The sequence below is a fragment of the Patella vulgata genome, chromosome 2, assembly GCF_932274485.2.
Source record: "Patella vulgata chromosome 2, xgPatVulg1.2, whole genome shotgun sequence".
NCBI lineage: Eukaryota > Metazoa > Mollusca > Gastropoda > Patellidae > Patella > Patella vulgata.
In genome coordinates, this window is record NC_065880.2 from 4,435,635 (window position 1) to 4,456,305 (window position 20,671).

The 20,671-nt window shown below is 36.3% G+C and overlaps 1 protein-coding gene across 3 annotated transcripts in view; it reads right to left on the reverse strand.

The window, feature by feature from the left end:
- LOC126810746 (beta-1,4-galactosyltransferase 2) overlaps positions 1–15,432 on the reverse strand; it is a 42,969-nt gene extending 27,537 nt beyond the window's left edge. For 2 of the 3 annotated variants that reach the window (XM_056098736.1, XM_056098737.1), the window contains exon 1: positions 15,259–15,432. In XM_056098736.1, coding sequence (XP_055954711.1) covers positions 15,259–15,267 — 9 coding nt within the window. In that variant the 5' untranslated portion in view covers positions 15,268–15,432. The remainder of the gene's footprint in view (positions 1–15,258) is intronic. The other variant, XM_050535982.2, reaches the window with a different exon arrangement.
- Between the last annotated feature and the right edge of the window lie 5,239 nt (positions 15,433–20,671).

Here is a 20,671-nt window from a genome sequence, read left to right on the forward strand (position 1 = left end):
ATTTTAAGCCATCAAATTATTTTATAATTTTGAAAATGAAATGAAATGGGGCTAACATCCTACTGTTTTGCTCATAAATTGGGCTAATGAAGACGGGCATACGCCATACAGTGTGCTATGAAGGGAATTTTGCCCGGGCAGCGGCGCTACAGCCTACTCTTATATCGAATTCCAATTGCCAAGGAATCTTTTACGTGCACGCCAATGTGTACACGGGACCTCGGTTTTTCGTCCCATCCGAACGACTAGACAGCTGTCCTTGTCAGGTCCTCCGTCCTGTATCACTGACAAGGGGAAAACACGCAAAATGTAATTAACATATATATTTGTATTTTTAATCAGGAAGTACTTCTATACACTTGCTTGGTAATCTAGTTATTCTTCTTGGGGCAATGCCTAGGACTCTGCTGTTTCAAGTACTTGGCATGCTTGATTTTTGCCAATCACATCCATTGATTTCCTTCAAGTTGCGATAGGCCCTACATGTATGTGTATTTTTACAGTAAATAGCAGTAAAATAATGATGGACAGTATTTTACTTTCAAATAGATTTCAATAGATTTTAAAGGGTAATATCCAATTTGTTGTCAAATAAAATAAGAATGGGTCCAAAAATAATTAGACATTGCCAAGTAAATAGGTGCTGCCATGATGTAGTAGGGAATCTGGATTTGCAGACAATACATGTATGAAAGGGTGAATAGTTGACCTATTTAATTCAAGGGTATTTGTATATTCGGGGGTTGGTGTAAATTTCAATCCTTTTAATCCGAACAATAGTATCTGACAACAACCAACAGAAAGTTCGATTCGAGGAGCTGCGAATATTCCTTCGAAACAGACAATATCCACTAAATCTAATAAACGATGGAATATCCAAAGCTTTAAAGCTAGAGAGACGCGATCTGCTAACGGTGAAGGAGAAAAACACTTCACAGCGAAAACCTATTGCATTCGTTTCGACCTTCAACCCTAAAAACCCGGATATTATGAATAAAATTAGACATAATTTACCAGTGCTAGAAAATGATGAACGGATGAAAGAAGTTCTTAAGTCAATAGAAATCATCAACAGCAAACGTCAAAGCAATAGTTTGAAAAACATCCTTACGAAGGCTAAATTCACGTCTGAATCATCACACCCAACAAAATATGAGGTGAAAAAATGCCAGCGTGGAAACTGTGGTACCTGCGAACACCTTATGGAAGGGCCATCAATCACCTTCAAAGGTCACGGGACATTTAACGTGAATGCTAATTTAACATGTGCATCACGAAATGTGATCTATTCGATAACTTGCCCGGGTTGTACGGAGCAGTATATCGGTCAAACTGAATATTTGAGATCGCGAGTTGCTGTACACAAATCACAGATAAAAAATCCAGAATATCGCATGATATCCCTGAGCGAACATCTGGACATATGTGCACACAACTTTAATACAAAATTCCAAATATTCCAAATACGAGGGTAACCTTGCAACGTTATTAGTATCAATGGCTTCCTGATGAAAATATATTGAAACATGTAGAAGCAAATCGGTGTTATTTTTATATTTTATACTATGATATATATATATATATATATATATCTGAATACAGGTATACAAGCATAATAGATAACAATACTAGCTAAAACCATTTATCTGGAACCTAATAGAAGCCTAACGAATTCTCACAAGTATGATAGTTTTGTAGCTGTGTGTTTTGGACGTTCAATTATCTAATTGGTCAAATATCAAGTAAATAAGTATAGAGATTGGTCAAACAAGCTAAATGATGCAATCGTAATTTTCCGTCACATGTTTCTCGACACAATCTATCATTGAACTCAGACCCTCTTTCCTGTTATTCTCACGCTATTTCATAAACAGTTAATTTGCGTTTTAAATAAACTCATACCTTAATATACTGACAATGGAGAATAATTTGTAAAGATAAAAAATGTTGTTTAACCCATCTTATTTCTCTATTCCTTGTCTATAAATTTAAAAACAATGTCGCAACGACGATAGTGCTACATACATATCAACACACAGAGTCAAAACAAATTATTTTTCGACCATCATGTGACAAATTGCAGATCTACAAATTAGATTATTTATTTGGGACATGATATGGTTCATTATTATGGTTTACTAACTGGAGTTCTATCGTGTATTTATTTTATTAATTCCATTTCACCATCGGTTTGGCTTATTTCACAGTTAAGTTATATACATTTAGTAAAAACCTTAGAACGACATAGTGGGGAATAACTATCATCTTAAACACCTCAATACACACTCTGCCAGCGGCATGTTTGATCTACACTCACTTAACTTTAATCCAAACTTTAAATCTTTCAACGGTAAGTAGGTGCTAGATAAATGATTACAACCCCCAGTTGTATGTATGAGTAGGCCCCCAAGACGTGCAGTAGAACGGATATGAGTAAATCAATTATAACAAAAAATATAGAATATTTCTGAATGAAACTTTAAACCTCTGTAAATAAATACAAAAAGCAATTCGAAATAAAATTTTAAAAAAGTAATTTCGAAAAGTAAAACCAAAAGTATAGGAACCACCCAAGTTTTAATAAAATCATGCATTATAACTATTTTTATTTATTTATCTTTGCTTTTTCAAATTTAATTGGGTTCTTCGTGTGTAACAAGGTATACATATTTATTTTATATCGAGTGCCAATTTTTAAATCGGGGAATATATGTTTTTACAGCTTTAGATCATAGTATTTATATATCTCTCTACCATAAATAATAGCCCGAGCATGTCACACAATATATGGATTTAAGTATAGTATTTTACGGGGTAGAGTTGATGTGGAGTATAAAGGCGCGTTCACACTGGGGGTTTAATCTGAATTGAACTCAGAATAAAGTCTTATTCCGGATTTAGGCGTCACACTCAAAACTCAATCCGAACAATAACGTATCCGTATATTTTTTCCGAATTCAATCTGGAACAATTATTCCAGATCAGGTTATTCGCAGTCAAAATTTGAGAGTGGCGTTCTTGATTCAGATTAACGGGGTTACCGGAACCGAATAACTTTGCGCGCATGTTCACTTCTAATTCAATTTTATGGCTTGGATGAAATCGTGTGTATTTTCCGGGCCAATAGTCTGCAAATATATAAAAATTAATATCAGATCACGGCTGTTCTTTTAAGGCCTAGACATTTGAGGCAGGGCAGGGCAGGGCATTCCAGTTCCAGACATCTTGAGTCTAGTAGAATCCAGTCTCTAGCATGTATTGTATGTAGTTCGATTACAATGACAACAAAATTCAATTGCTTTGCATTGTGCATGTTTAGTGCTGAAAGGATTTGAACTATGAAATTATCTTCGCTAGTGTACGGAGTCGAGAGTGAAGTGCATGTACATACTTGTTAATGCATAGTAAACACGACCAGAAGAGTAATCATCCTCATTCGCTTTTAATTCTTGCAGACAAATCGTGCCCGACGCTCAATGGCAAGATGCAAGACCCGACGTCGCTGATGTAGCCTTGCTCCCCCCAAAAATTAAATATTAGCAACAGAAGATCACGAATACGAATGACGGGTGTATCCATCTTGCATATGAATGACCTTTACTTCTGCTAGTTATGTGCATTCAGTGTGACACGTTTTAATTTGAATTCAATCCGCATAAGCTGTAATGTGACCGACCATTTTTAATCCGAGACAAACCAATCCGAATTCCGGAGGCCGGTCTCCGGAATTCGCATTGAATGCGCATGCAGTGTGAACGCAGCTTAAGTCGAATCATCCTATTTTACTGTTTTCGACCTCCATCCATATATAAGTCGAAGCGGTTTAAAGATGAATGCGAATTAAATCATGCATTGATATGACAGGAAATAATAACAAAAATTCTGTAAACAATGTTGTGCACTACTATCATGATATGACGATTTGGTGTTGTGATACTCGTACTGATTAACACATACGTAATTGCGCGTAATTCAGCTGAACAAAACGCACAGATTTTTCACGATTTTGATAACTATCACAAAGATACATTGCGCCTAATTGTCGTGTTGCACCTGGAATAATATATACACTCCTTTTTTCCAACGATTATTTCCACAGAGCGTAGCAAAAATAAAGCCACGTAACTATTGCTACACATATCGATCGCTAGGTCCCTGATTCAAGGGACATAAAAGTGAACAAGAACATTGGTCTGTAATTTATTGTTAATTGTCAGAGACCGTGCGTATTGAACGCTTTCTAGGGTATATCCTGACTAGCAAAACTGATCTCCTGGCTATATTACCAATTCATCAAAAACGACGTAAATCCAGGACTAAAAAGCCCCCCACCCCTACGCCCGCCCCGCCAAAAAACTTGGAACAATTATCACCACCGAGTCAATCAATTTATTTCGAGGCAATATTTTCAGTGACTACTGATTACTTTGTAAGCGCCCACATGGAAATATGATCGTATATTGCCGCCTATCCGTCAACTCGTCGCCCACAATTTTTTACAAACACTACAAATCATATTTGTCATTTGATCGTTTTGTAATTGATAATGTTCTTTACATCAGTTAGGAAAACATAAAGTTGGTTGGACAGGTGTAACGAGATTGGTGAACCATATTGGGGCTGATAATTTCATTAGAGATTCAATTCTGCAAGGGTTTCTTTATCACACAAATTACGAGATTTTTAAAGTTTGCAGAATAAAAATATCTGTTTCCCGGGAAATATCAGGAAAGATTATAATCGGTCCCTATTTGATAGTTATGGGATAATAATGCCAACCAATCATAAGCCAGGATGTCCACTGTTCAGGATGCAAAATGAAATGAAATGGGGTTTAACGTCCTGTTCTGCTCCTAACCTGGGCTAATGAAGACGGGCATACGCCATACGGTGTACTATGAGGGAAATTTTGCCTGGGCAGCGGCACTACTTCCTGCTCTTATATCGAATTCCAACTGTTACAAGGGATCTTTCACGTGCACGCCAATGTGTACATGGGACCTCGTTTTCTTTTTGTCCCATCCGAACGACAAGACAGCTGTGCTTGTCAGGCCCCACGTCCTGCATCACGGACAAGGAGGAACCAAGCCGGAAAATCTGGCTGAATTTTCTCGACCAATGCAGGGATCGAACACCCGACGACCTCCAGGCTAGCGAGCCAGCGTCTTACCCACTTAGCCACCGTGTCCCCGTTGAGGATGCAAATATTTAAACACATGTTACAATCGATTTAAGCCGATAATAAATTTTGTTTCTAAATGTGCAGACATATTTATATCGGTTTCTGCATTGATGTTGTTATACGTTTTCTCATACATGAACGACATTACACAACCTAGCGCCAATCAATTTCACACAAATATCATTGTATTACAGACAGCGAAAAATAACAATAGCTGTTATAAAATGAACAATGAAGCCATCAAATACAAAATTGATCTTGGAATTATATTTAACTTATTAACTTATAAGTCAATACAACACAATAATTTTATTACTCCGTATTGAACACCGGGGACAGATTCAGACAAGCAGAAAATGTCATTTGCATTTTCATATATTTGTGATATATCAATTGATGCATTGCCCTTTCGGTGTCGGATTTAGATGAAGGGAGGCTATTCGACTTGTGAGGACCCTACCAAACCCTGCACTAACCCTCACGACTACAGAAGATGAGAGTGTGTTTTAGACACAATTTTTCCGGCGTGGTTCTCCCTTGTCAGTGATGCAGGACGGAGGGGCTGACAAGGAAAGCTGTCTAGTCGTTTGGATGGGACGAAAAACCGAGGTCCCGTGTACACATTGGCGTGCACGTAAAAGATCCCTTGGCAGTTGGAATTCGATATAAGAGTAGGCCATAGTGCCGCTGTCCGGGCAAAATTTCCCTCATTTCACACTGTATGGCGTATGCCCGTCTTCATTAGCCCAGGTTAGGGGCAGAAAAGTAGGACGTTAAACTCCATTTCATTTCATTTCATTTTAGACACAATAAAATTGAGCAAAGCCGAGGATGATGACGTGTTTAAAAATAAATGTGTAAGAAAGACGTATTGCAGTGTCAAAAATATTATACCACACCCTGGTTGAAGGGCCCTTGGATCTGGCGGTCTACGTGTAGTACCATAGGTCGTTAGTCAGACGTGGAAAGCGGACATGCACTAAAAGCGGTGGCCACATCCGGCGTATGACCCATATTTCATATTACCAGTTATTTAATACAGTTATTCCTTTTCTTAGCTTAGTGAAATCTCCTATCACGTGTCCAAAATACAATCTATCATGAGTCCAGTGTTTGGGTGCTCGATTTTAGATGCATACTGGTCATATACATTTACATTAAGTGTAGGTCCCCATTATCGAGGATGGTGAATTTAAGTGAATGATACATGGTGTTTCTTATAGTCAGTAATGAATATATGTGGTGATAAATACATATCTTATGCGCGTCTTTGACCCCAATAGACGGCTTTGATACAGTGTCATCGGTTTTTGAATGTCAGTGATGTGTGTGTCCTCTCTTATCATTCTTAAAAACAGTAGGAGGAGAATATTGATAAAGAACTGAATTTACATTCCGGAATTGCTAATTATTTCATCGAAATACGGTTTCAAATGTCTACCAATGTCCTTGAAAAGAACCATCAATCAACACGTGTGTGTGTGAGGGGGTGGGGGGGGAATCTGGCCTACATTGTGTGTTGTAATAGTCTAGACATCGCACCATATAACTTTGGCGTATGTTTCATACACTAAAAGTCATGACAAATGCACCAGGTGTTTATTCGGAACTCAATACGTGTTGATGAAGAAAGAGTGTTAAATCGTTTCATGTAATAAAATAGGAATATATCCATAAATTTATTCAAATATGAACAATATGTGTATCTTACATACAAAAGATCTTTTATAATCCCTATTTTATTAAAATATAAACCTGTTACATATTACCCATTTTATTAAAATATAAACCAACCGTCTGTTCTATAAATTATATTGCACTACTACTTACGAAACAAGCTGTGCTTCTGTATTTTGAAAAATAACTCACATATTTTTAAAAGACACCTCAAAATTTACCTGTAAACCAATAATTATTCATGTAATACTGTTAATGTGCAAATTATTCCCGAACATGGGCGCACGAGCCCAATGGTTTTTTTTACATATGCGTTTTTTCTAGAGAGAGAGAGAGAGAAATGGGGTTTAACGTCCACTCGACACAAACTAGGTCATTTCGGGACTAACATATGGTTTAATTTTATTTCAATAATTCGCTTGCGCGTAGGGGTCTTTAGCAGTGGGAGGAAACCGAAGGACCCGGAGAAAACCCACGAGGTTGGACAGGCGACCCTACTCCTTGTCACGCACAACCGGGGATTCGAAACCACCCCAGTTGACTCAATGACAGGCCGTATGATACAGCACACACGTGCTAACCATTCAGCCACCCAACCCCCCGCGTTTTTTCTGCTATTCCAGTTCGAGTGTACAGTAACTTGAAAGTGGTCCAATAATAGTCTTTTTTGGGGGATTTTTTGGACCAGCAGGAACTGGTCGCTAACCGCTACTCTTCTTCTTCTTCTCCTTCTTCTTAGGGTAACGCTCTTCGAAAAAGCCTAAGGCTCTGTCAATTCAAGTCCAATCGACATGAAAATTTTAAGTGGCATGCTTGTTCTTTGAACAATTCGGCATCGATTTGGTCAATTAGATTTTTTAATTTTATCCAACAACATGGTCAGTTCCTGGTCCATAGTACGATCGTACTTGTTTAAAATATGTGTGCTCTTGCAACCAAATGCCCACTCTATGCCCACCTGATATAAGTGCAATACCTAAAAATTCTCATTTCAAGTCCACAGAGCCACGGTCCGAGAAGCCAGTGATCAGGGTGTGCCGTCCACGTGGAAAACATTTTAACATCCCATTTGATTTTCGGGACTATCTGAGATGTTCCGCGTTAGGCGGTATTATATTTCGTGTGCGACAATACTATATAACGGAAAACTACCGGAAAACACCATGTTATAATGAATACCGGAAAACCACTAAATACCGGAAAACACAATAAATACCGGAAATACCATAAATAGGTAACCCTGAGACTGGCACCCTAAATAGGTAACCCGGAGTTTGGTCCTCTGTGTGCCTGGTTTAGGATAAGGTTTTCCAGTGTTTTCCGGTATTCAGTATAACTACTATAACATGGTGTTTTCCGGTAGTTTTCCGATGTTTTCCGATATATAGTATAGCCCTTTCGTGTGTGTGATCTGAAAAATGAAATATATGATTTTATGTATCAAGTCCGTGGTTAGTGTTTATTGGACAGGGAGAGTATCAAGTCCTCGGTTAATCAAATTCTAGCATACACATCATATATGGTCACATGGGTGAAATGAGGTATTTCTGCTACATCTAAACTTAATTGAGCCTACATAAGGTGAATTTGACTATTATTATTATCATACCTTTGACAAAACATCCGATGACCTGTGTAAGATAACCATTTCAACCCGTTGATCGATATTAAAAATCAAGTCATCTTGTCATTATATTACTTCTGACTGTGACTGAATTTTCGATCGTTTTATCTGGCGTAACATAAGAGATTATTGCCGAAATAATAAGGATAAAATAATAAATAATCAACTATTGAAATATTAAAGTCGCCCAAGTTCAAGTAGTGACACGTGTTAGCACATGTTAAGCCAGTTGCAATTGTTTTATATTAGTTTGTGAAATATAGTTAGTGATCTGCCATTTTCCAAATTACCAAAGAACTCAGTATGAAAGACTAGGTTTTTGTTAAAACATTTTGATCCACACATCTTAAATTATACTAGGTCTCCGTGTATGCCCTTTGCATTCTACAGGAAATGGCTGCTTTCTGTATATACTTTTATTGGAAATAACTACCCTATAAATACTTTCGTGAGAAGTTGGTATTTAAAAATGTTAGTAGTGTAAAAGTTCAGGTTAATATCATAAATGGTTAAGCTAATATCTTATATTACCTTGAAATTTCAAGATATTAACTTGACTTTTCAAGATATCATCTTGAATTTTCAAGATGTCAACTTTAACTTTCAAGAAACAAACTTTTATTTCAAGCTACTTACATGAATTAACATGACTTTTCAAGATGCCATCGTGAATTTGCAAGATACCAACTTGAATTTTCAAGGTACTAACTTGAATTTTCAAGATATTAATTTGAATTTTCAAGATATTAACTTGAATTTTCAAGATATTAACTTGAATTAACAAGACACAAGGCGTAGGACTTTTGTAGAATTTTTGCTCTTTAAATTAGTAGCACTGAATTAATTAATATCTTTGGCAAATTATTGGATTCACATATATGTAGCTACTTAAATCAAAATGAGCGAATGAGTGACAGATTGTTACATAAAAAAGTCATAATGTGGTAAACATTCAATTCTATGTTGATAACATATATCTTGTGGGAAATTTCTCCGGTAAGTTTCCACTGTCCACATAAGGGTGGGTTTCGACGTCATTAGGATAATTGACCAATCTCCCTAATTATTTACATCATATTTGACCAATTAGATAATTGGGCGTCAGGGCCCGAAGCTACAGAACTATCATATTTGTGAGAATTCGAGAGACAGCAGACAGATTCTGGAAGGGAAAAGATGTAGCAATTTCTATCAGCAGACTCGCCCCAGCGAGTCTGGCTGGATAGGGTTTGAGAGAATGACTTTAGTATTATAATCTACTATGTTTGTATTTATGTATCCAGCTATGATATATAAAAACGAATAGTTGCATTGTTATTCCTAGTAAGACAAACATCTTAACTACTGAGAAAACAGAAGTCTTAACTATTTAGATAAGAAGAAAATAGTGTGCCGCTTTCCACGTCTGACAGAAAGACCCATGGTGCTACACAGGACAACAAATTTCAAGACACTAATCTGAGATTTCAAGATACATATTGGGGTGATCGTGATTATAAGTAATATTACAAAAACTGTCATTACAGAGTTTGTGCGGCCTCAAATTATTCTACCTTTCCATTCATTTTCAGAACATTGCAAACAGATGATGACGATGATAATGTTAATGCTGATGATAAATTACCGGTATATTGCTGACGGAATGTAAATTTTTGGATCACTTGTTGGAGATCCGGAATCCCAGAAATAATTTTCCCCAAGTATTCGATCGTGTGCGAATCATCGATTGTTCACATACAGACTGTAAGACCTCACTTATATTGGTTTCAAAAACGGTTACATTGTCGTTCTTCCCATGTGTGGTCAAGGGTGGGGGGGGACAAAAACGTAGTTATTTACAGGTTAAAGACCACAATGAGGGTCAAGTCCACAAGTCCTCGATTGTTCACATATCGTCTGTACTTCCTCAGTCAGATTGGTTTAGAAAATTAAAAGTTGGCCGAATCTTTCAGTGGGCTGCTCCTTTGTCAAAGGGGGTCTGTTCTCGGATATAGAGTGTTGAACCCACTCAATTTATATTATTGATATACACTTGTGAGTGTGTGTAGTCGGTTTTTGGTGTTCACCATACACAAAGTCCCCATTTGTCGGTATTAAAACATAATATGCGTCCTCGGTTGATCACATTAATAACTGTTCTATCGCGATATTGTGCCACACATCAATTTTAAACAGTTATATTGTATTTTTCCCATGTGTGGTCCAAGGGTTGTGGGGTTGGGGACAAAAACGTAGTAAGTGTCAAGTCCACAGTTTGATTGTATAGAGCAAATGACCTCGTTTGGCGGCGTTCCCATACTTACACTATGCGTGTCTTCGATTAGGCGTAACTAGCATAGGGACTCGGCTGGTCGTATTTCCCCAATTATTTGCAAACTCCAGTGTGTCCGCATTTCTTCCGTAAAAAGTCAAATGCAGAAAATATATAAATTGAGGTATGATTTATATCTTTTCATAATCGTTTGATGTAATAGAGTTCATGCAATATTTATCAAGACCTCGATTAGGAGGATCCATTCAAAGTCCTCGATTGACACCATTTACATGTATGTGTGTGTGTGTGTGTGTGGGGGGGGGGGTCATTATATATAACACAGTATAATTAGTATTAGAATTCTCTGTTTTTCTGTTAACATTTCAAATATCTATTTAGTTTTGATGTATTAATTTACTTTTTCCTATGATTTTATGAATAAATAATAATCTTACAAAAACAAAAACAAATTTTGTTTCCTTCTTTTATCAAACTTTACAGGTCTAACAGAGCAAAGAGATGGGTCCTGCATAAAAAGGTTGCTATACTGTATATAAATTGGGGAAAAACACAACACAAGTTTTTGTGGATGGTTATACACAAGTTTGTATGAAACCACACAAGTTTCAGAAATTTCAACACAAGTTTCAGAAATTTTAACATAAGTTTCAGAACTTTCAACACAAGTTTCAGAAATTTCAAAACAAGTTTCAAAAATTTCAACACAAGTTTCAAAAATTTCAACACAAGTTTCAAAAATTTCAACACAAGTATTGTGTAGATTTTCACACAAGTTTCAACACAAGTTTGTGTTGTTTGATAAATTTTAACACAAGTTAAAGAAGTTGAGAATATGTTACATTTAGGTATTATTGACCCCTACGACATCTCCGTATAGTTCTCCTATTGTCATTGTTGAAAAACCTGATGGTTCTAATATATTTTGTATTGATTTTAGAGCACTCAATCGTATAACAGAATTTGATGCTGAGCCTATGCCTAGACATGATCATATCTTTGCTAGGATTGCAAAAAGTAACTACCTTTCAAAAATAGATTTAACAAAGGGCTACTGGCAGATACCCCTAGAAGAGAGTTCTAGGTCAAAGACAGCTTTTGTAACCCCTTTAGGTTTGATGCAGTTTAGAAACATGCCGTTTGGCTGTGTAACAGCACCAGCGACATTTAGTAAAATTATGAGGAAACTCTTGTATCACTTGGATGGAACTGATAACTATTTAGACGATATTTTAGTTTTTTCAGAGACTTGGTCAGATCATCTACAGATACTTCGATCTTTATTTGAACGATTACGGCCTGCTAATTTGACTGCACGTCCCAGCAAATGTTCAATCGGGTTTTCAAAGTTAAATTAATTAGGACATTTTGTAGGTCAAAGAGTGATTCGTCCCATGGAGAGTAAAATTGAAAGCATCAAACAGACAGAACCTCCGAAAACGAAAAAACAATTACAATCATTTTTAGGGTTAGTGGGATATTATCGACAATTTGTACCTAACTTTTCAGCGGTAGCAGTTCCACTTACAGATTTAACTAGAAAGGGAAAACCAAATAAACTAGAATGGGGAAATGCTCAAAATAATGCTTTTATTTTTCTAAAACAGGTTTTGTCAAATTCACCAGTGCTGCGTTTGCCAGATTTTACTAAAACATTTATATTAAGAACTGATGCTAGTGGAACAGGTTTAGGGGCTATTCTTTTACAGGAATTCGAGGATGGCAAGTTTCCATTGGCTTATGACCGTAAGAAACTTTTACCGCGTGAAACAAGGTATGCTATTATCGAAAAAGAATGCTTAGCCTTAGTTTGGGCTATTAAAAGATTTGAGGAATACCTATATGGTGTTGAATTTTTGGTTGAAACTGATCATGAACCGTTACAGTATTTACACAAGGCCAAAATTGCTAACAGTAGAATTATGAGATGGGCATTAAGTATACAGAATTTTTCATTTATTGTCAGGGCAATAAAGGGTAGAGACAATATTGGGGCAGATTATTTGAGTCGATCATTCAGTTAGTTAGTTAGTTAATTAGTTAGTCGGATAAACTATTTCTCTTAAGTTTACCCTTGGGGTGGGGGGTAATGTCACAATTGGTATGTTAATTTGCTATGTATAATTGTGACATGGTTTATTTCTGTGATTTAGGGTACCTAATTAATTTGGTACAGGGCTAAAGGGAATATTTATTTCTTTTAAAGACATTTATTAAGGGTTGTACAGGTTTTGGTTAATAAAGTTTAATTATTTTCAATGTATATGCGTTGTTTTTACAGAACGATTGTTGGTATGTCTGAGCAAGTTAGGTAAGGAGGGTGTAAATTAATGAATGTGTCTGGATTGTGATGCATGTGCAGGTGGTGCATAGTTCTGATTGGATGTTTGAGTGACTAAAAGTTTCTTGGTGGAGGAATTAGAAAAGTTGGTCAGAGAGGTCATACTGTAGTTTAATCTTGCTGAACTTTGTGAATCGTACGCATGTAGTCTAGGTGAAGTACATTTCAATCTTGGTGAAGTTTTAATACAATTAGGGAGTCTAGGTGAATCCGGGAAATAGATCTGTGACATGTGAAGGTTTTGTGTTTTCCAAGAATTTGTGTTCGGGTTTAAAATGTTTTAAAAAACCAACTTACGCGATTGGGATGGTGGAATTAAGACGGAGAATTAATCTGAATGCTAATCAGGAGGATTGATTGAATTAAAGCAACAGAGTACTAAATGCCGGAATGAACTGTAACTTTAAAGCATTTAATTTTGTAAAAACCTCTTAAATTGTATATGTAAATTGATTGTACAATATACATATTTAAAATAAATTAATTAGTTGTGTTTGTTGGAAATTTGGAAAAGGGGGCAATTAAGTTAAAGAACCTGAGGTCACTTTGTGACACGTGTCTGGATAAGGAGTTTTGGCTTTCACGTCCAAACGACTCAATATTTTGAGCCATGGTAAATACACCATTCATCTATATTTTGGCGCTTAAATTGCATACGTACTCGGACTTTTATTTTTGAGGCTCTGTTCAAATCGGGATAATCAATTTAACACATAGTTTAAGTTTCATCTCATGAATCGCACAATAATTGTAGCCTCGAGAAGGTCCACAAACTTCATTTATATTTCACATTTTGCGTAAAAGGCAGGAGACCAATACGCACCAAAATTAAACTCATCCAAGAGCTATAGTTATACTCGTTTTAAGTTCATCTAAATCGGATAAAACCTTTGACCTCTAGATGGTCCACAACCTTGGTATTACATGTTTTTATACTATTTGTGTAATGGAGACATTTGACTGAAAGTTTCTGTCCGATTATGATGTAATAGTGATTCATTTGAACAGTCTTGAAAATAAGATAACAATGGGGACCTCTAGAGGGTACACATGCTAAAAATAATATATTTCGTAAGTTAGGGCTCATAATCCAGAAAGCTACGGTCCAATACGTGCCAATATCGAAAGGAACCCAGGCCTTTAGAATATATCGAAATTGGATGTAAATTCGAACCTCTGACCCACAACTTGGGTATTGCATACCTTTAAGGGTAACGGCCATTTACTCGGGCAGTTTCGTTCCGATTGTCACGAAATTTGAATTAAATCGTAATTATGGTGCCTCGGTGATATATTTGAACGGTTTTGAAAATCAAATAAAAAGACTATGAGGTCTAGAGGGTTCACAAGCTAAAAATGTCGAGATCTTTCGGCTATAAACATACACTGTCAGTTTACCTCTAGAGTGTCCACAACCTTGGAAATATTATGCATATATTTGTCAAGTTCAGTGTCGCAGGAAATCACCCTCGAATGAGCTTGCATGATAATGGATTTATAAAAGAAATAAAATTTCACTTCATTACTGAGTAATTTCATTCGCCAAAAAGCGTCTCTAGATCCACAGGAGCTTCCGGGGCCCAGTAAGCCCCTGGACCATCTCCTAAAGTCCTGGGATGGTAGCCCCCTTCCCCTAATCAAGAATTGCTTCCGCCGGCCCTGGCAATATTTTGCCAGTTGAATAATTGGTAGCGGAAATCTAGATATAAGGAACTGGATTTGGGCGACATACGTAGACACGCATTGGGTTCTTTTGACGATCAATTTATGATGTAATGGTTTCCTGAGTCTGGCCACGTTGGTTAGACTTTTACAGGAGTGTAGTTGAGAGAAGACATGTTAAGTTTAAATATTGTAATGTAGACTATTGTTTACCTGATGTGATATAAAAACATATAGCAAAAAACTATTGTAGTTCCTGTTACATATTTGATTTCAGTTACGTGAGAAAACACCACGGTGAAGTCCTTACGGATAGAGATACAACAGTAGCCAGTCCACAGTCAAATCAATCCCTTGATGACCAGGCCAAAACATATATGGCAGTGGTAGTGTTACAGGGTGAGCCACCGTCCCACCCACTGGACCACCGTGGATCTTAATAGTATTCACTAAATATCATGTGTTGTCAAAGATAATTCCCAGAAAATTTCATTTCATACCTGTAGCATGCTGGATGTGGAATAGGTCGGTCTCCTGCTTCTTTTTGTTTATACGATACACATGTCTTAGCTCCTGTACGCGTTGCGATCCATCAACTATTACACCCTGATAGATTGCACTGACACTGACACAGATATTAGATCATTGTAAAAATCTATAGTCTAGATATATAGAGAAAATTTCACAATTTATTTTAATAAACTAACAAGGCGTTTCTTTACCGTGAGCAAAGTGACGTGACGGGGCGAGATTATGGCCATCTGTCGCGATGTTTTTTCGCTCCGCCCTCGCATATAGTAAAAGTGAGAAAAGGAGGAGCTTAGACCTGTCATAGAAACAATGATAAAATCTCTGTACTCATGTTGTTGGAATGTGAATGACTTTTATATTTCTATTTGATCATCAGACAATTTATATATATTCAAACTAATTAATTTATCATAATTTTGCTTCAAATTCTTCTCAAAACATTGTAACTGACAAGGAATCCCCCGCTATAAAAATCGACCATGTTTGTGTCACGTGACTTACCTCTCTCGGTACCTTTAGCAACCCTTGCGAGGTCGGAGGAGAATTCATTGCATACACAAGACGATGTTGTCTTTAATCGCTGACTATTTATTACAAATATCGAATCCTAAATAAATTTTCGGATTATCCACTTCCCGCGTCTTTTTCTTTGATTTTTATCCCAGAAAGTGTTGTACGTCTAACTCTTCATAATTTTATCAACATGTACACCAAGCACCCAGTCTTCGCGTGCAACCTTCGACGTCACGCGTGCAGACATTCCTAATCGTCGGGCTGTCGATTAGGGGAACCCTTACATTTTTGTCCTGTATACTCTCTATGAGTGGTTTTCAGGGAATCCAGTATTTTTCTAGTAAGATTGGATATCTCTACTTTCCATATATACCAAAATTGCCATACTTTTATTGGAAATAACCACCCGATAAATACTTTTCTGGGAACCTATCTTTAATATATGCATGTTATATCTACTTCCCGAATCGCCATTTCTAGATTAACATATGGTTAAATTTTATTTCAATGGTTCGCTTTATCAGTATTATACCGGTTGCCAAATGTCAGTTTGGCGGCCATCTTAAAAAATGGCCGTCGTTTGTTTTTTTTATTTGAAATAGTGCGAGTCGGGGAAGCCTTCACAAATCCTCAAACGTTTCACCTATGGATATGTAATATAGCTCAAAAGGTTCATAATATAATTCTGCATCTGCTGGTATATGATATATGTTGTTTAATCAATATTATCAATTTTTAAAAAAAAAAAGAAAAAAGATTAATCTGAAAAATGCAACATTTTCGATTTTTTTTTCATGTCCGTTCATAAGTTTAATAACAAATCGTGTTCAGATCCATATAAGCCAAATTATCTATTTGGTCAACTAAAGTGATTTTATAGATATCAGAAACATTGATCCTAAAAAAAAAATCTCTAATATGAGTGTCCCAACTCCAAGATGGCGGAAATTCAAAATGGCGACCAAATTTCCTGAAATGGCCAATTTGTCAGATAATAGTCATTTCATTGTTTGATATGACATGAGCTATCCAATTGAAAGGGTGCTCGGTGTTGCTGAACTTACAATCAGAGATACATTATGTAAGATTTAGATACAGAGCTAGCCATTCTTACTACAATAGTTCGAAAATAGATAATACAAAATGAATAATTTGAAAAATTTAATTCAAATTACTCTATTGCGAGCGAATATATTAACCTTTGAAGGTTGGGCAAGACGTGTGCAATAATTCCAACCATAGACAGATTTAGCTCTTGCATAATGTATTTTAATCTAAACAAAAAGTTTGAAAAATCCAAGATGGCGAAAATTTGAAATGACGGCCAGAATTTCCGTAAAATGAATGATTTTTTTTAGAAAATCGTCAATTTTCTGTTTTATATAGCTTATAATATATGTTGTATAAGAGAGAGAGAGAGAGAGAGAGAGAGATGGGGTTTAACGTCCACTCGACACAAACTAGGTCATTTCGGGACTAACACATGGTTCAATTTTATTTCAATAATTCGCTTGCGCGTAGGGGACTTTAGACATGGGAGGAAACCGGAGGACCCGGAGAAAACCCACGAGGTTGGACAGGCGACACTACTCCTTGTCACGTACAACCGGGGAATCGAAACCACGCAAGACCTCACTGACAGACCTTATGATACAGCGCGCACGTGCTAACCATTCAGCCATCCAACCCCCCATGCTGTATAAGGTTTTCAGAGTCATATAGTCTAGTAGGCCTGCAGCCAAAATTTTTAACTTGCTTAGAAACACAGTTCCGCTACACCAGGAACACAAATCCAAGCAAAATGTTTTAAGGCCAGATGAAAATTGTGATAATTGTCAAATAAATGCTATATTTATACTGACAATTGTGAAGTTGAACATGGGAGTAAAAGCAAATGAAATGAAATGGGGTTTAACGTCCCACTGTTCTGCTCCTATACTGGGCTAATGAAGACGGGCATAAACCATACAGTGTGCTATGAGGGAAATTTTGCCCGGGCAGCGGCGCTATCGTCTACTCTTATATCGAATTCCAACTGCCAAGGGATCTTTTACGTGCATTCCAATGTATACACGGGACCTCAGTTTTTCGTCTCATCCGAAGGACTAGACAGCTGTCCTTGTCAGGCCCTCCGTCCTGCATCACTGACAAAGGGGAACCACGTCGGAAAATCTGGATGAACATTCTCAGCCAATACAGGGATGAAACACCCGACCTCCAGGCTAGCAAGCCAGCGCCTTTTTTTTCTCTTATTCCTGTTTATTCAGATATTAAAATATATACAGACATGTCACACATGAATAAAAATAATATACTAAACATAAAAAAATATACTAAACATATTTACACTTTTTCATATGAAAGAGTTAATAGGTAAGGTTTAAAAACATATTTTTGTGGGGTTTATAGGAAATGAAATGGAATGGGGTTTAACATCCTACTGTTCTGCTCCGAACTGGGCTAATGAAAACGGGCATACCCCATACAATGTGCAATGGGGGAAATTTTGCCCGGACAGTGGCACTACGGCCTACTCTTATATCTAATCCCAACTGTCAAATGATCTTTTACGTGCACGCTAATATGTACACGGCACCTCGGTTTTTCGTCCCATCCGAACGACTAGACAGCTGTTCTTGTAGGACCCTCCGTCTTTCATCACTAACAAGGGAGAACCACGCCGGAAAAATTGTATGAACTTTCTCGGACAATGCAGGGATCGAACACCCGACCTCTAGGGACACGAACCAGTGTCTTACCCACTTAGTCATCGTGATCCCCGTGGGGTTTATAGCTATATACAGTATAAATATTTACAGTGTTTACATTTAAAGTAATTAAAAGGGGTAATTTACAAAAAAAGGTCGGTGGTATATACAAACTCTTTCAAAAATCTAATTTAATATTTCCATTATCTTCATATATTATAAGGAATGACGGCTTAATGGACTTATCAATAAAATTTGACTTATTATTCTTTAAAAAATATACTAATGTTCTATAAATTCTATTTAAACAAGTTAATAATATTTAATCTACAATTTTCTTTATCTAACTTAAACATGCGGCGCTTATAAATAGCTTGCCTGGCGGAGGATAAAACAACATTGCAAAGTTCCATATGACTGTTGTTATTAGAAGTAGATTGGAAACCTAATAGTAAACTTGTTTTAAAGACATCACTATTCATTGGGGAATTTGATATATCGATTATTTGCAAGGCAATTACGTTCTAAAAACATATGAATAATATGTTCAATATCTATTTTACATACAGGACTTACCTTAGAATCAATAATATTGACTTTATACAATTTATCCATAGTCCATATTATATTATGCGATATTTTAAAATCTAGATCAATACTAGATAAAAAAAGATTTTTCCATACAAGAGGACAAATAACATTTATATCATTCATCTGCCAAAAATAATAAGACGTGGGGTCAGAACCAATATTCTTAATTAATACTTTATAACAATATTTAGAAGAAATATCTTTTGATTTAAGTAATATATCATTAATTTTAAAAACAATTTCATCGCTGGTACTACAAGTATTATCATACAAATGATTTTCAATCCTGTTTTCAGGAATTTAGGATTTTATTATCTCATAATTCTTTAAAAGTTTATCTTTATCTAAATTATCATTGGTATCTTGAATAATATCCAGAATAGAATGGTTTGGAATAAAACCGGGTTTAACATAATATCATACACATAATTAATACCAGATGACTGAAATAATTTAAATACAAAGTTCGTCCATTATGTTTTATTAAGTTATTATTAAATAAAGGTTGAATTGAAATATCATTAAAGTTCATAGGATCTGGTCTCTTGTCATTATTTTAGTCATTCCAAGCAGTTAAAAATATTTGTAAATATAGGTAGATTTGATAAGATATGCTTATCTAAATTCAGTTTTAAAATATCAATACAATTATTTGAAATGTAACTTTAGAAAGATAATATTTCATAATTGTAACTACTACTCACGGGATTCGCGGGGTTTTTACAAAGAACGACAAAAAGATGATATCATCTATCAACAATGGCCGTTGAATGGGCGATGTTTTGTTGAGTTTATTAGTAAAATAGTGACCGCTGGCCGCTTTAGAGGAGTGACCGTTGAATAAAGAGATGAAACAACAGAATTTTTACGGGGGGAATAGGAGTGGCTGCTCATACAGATTCTACTGTAGCTTATATACAGTAGATCGTATAGATTTATGTAAATTAAATTTAAATTACTCAATGAAAGTCAACACATATACAGTTATAATAAATAAAGTTATCCTATACAACAACAGGTTCTATAGATTTATGGACTTTTCGATACACATAATATATTTCATATCTAATAAAAAAAAAATAAAATGAATGATTGATATATTAAAATACTGTGTTATTAGATTATCTGTAAGAGAAGTTATATTAGGGGCATCATTAGAGGTAGGTGGTGTTTGCAAAAACAAAAGAAACTGGAAATGTTTGATGACAAGGAGCCACGGTGGCTAGTTGGTTAAGACGCTGGCTCGCTAGCCTGGAGGTCGGGTGTTCGATCACTGCATTGGCCGAAGAAGTTCATCGGGCTTTTCCGACGTGGTTTCCCCTTGTCAGTGGTGCAGAACGGAGGACCTGACAAGGACAGCTGTCTAGTTCTTCGGACGAGACGAAAAACCGAGGCCCCGTGTATATATTGGAATGCACGTAAAAGATCCCCTGGTAGTTGGATATACGAGAAGGTGGTAGTGCCGCTGTCCGGGCAAAATTTCCCTCATATGCCCGTCTTCATTAGCAGAACAGTAGGACGTTAAACCCCATTTCATTTCGGTTGATGACAATCGAATTCGGTGAGATTC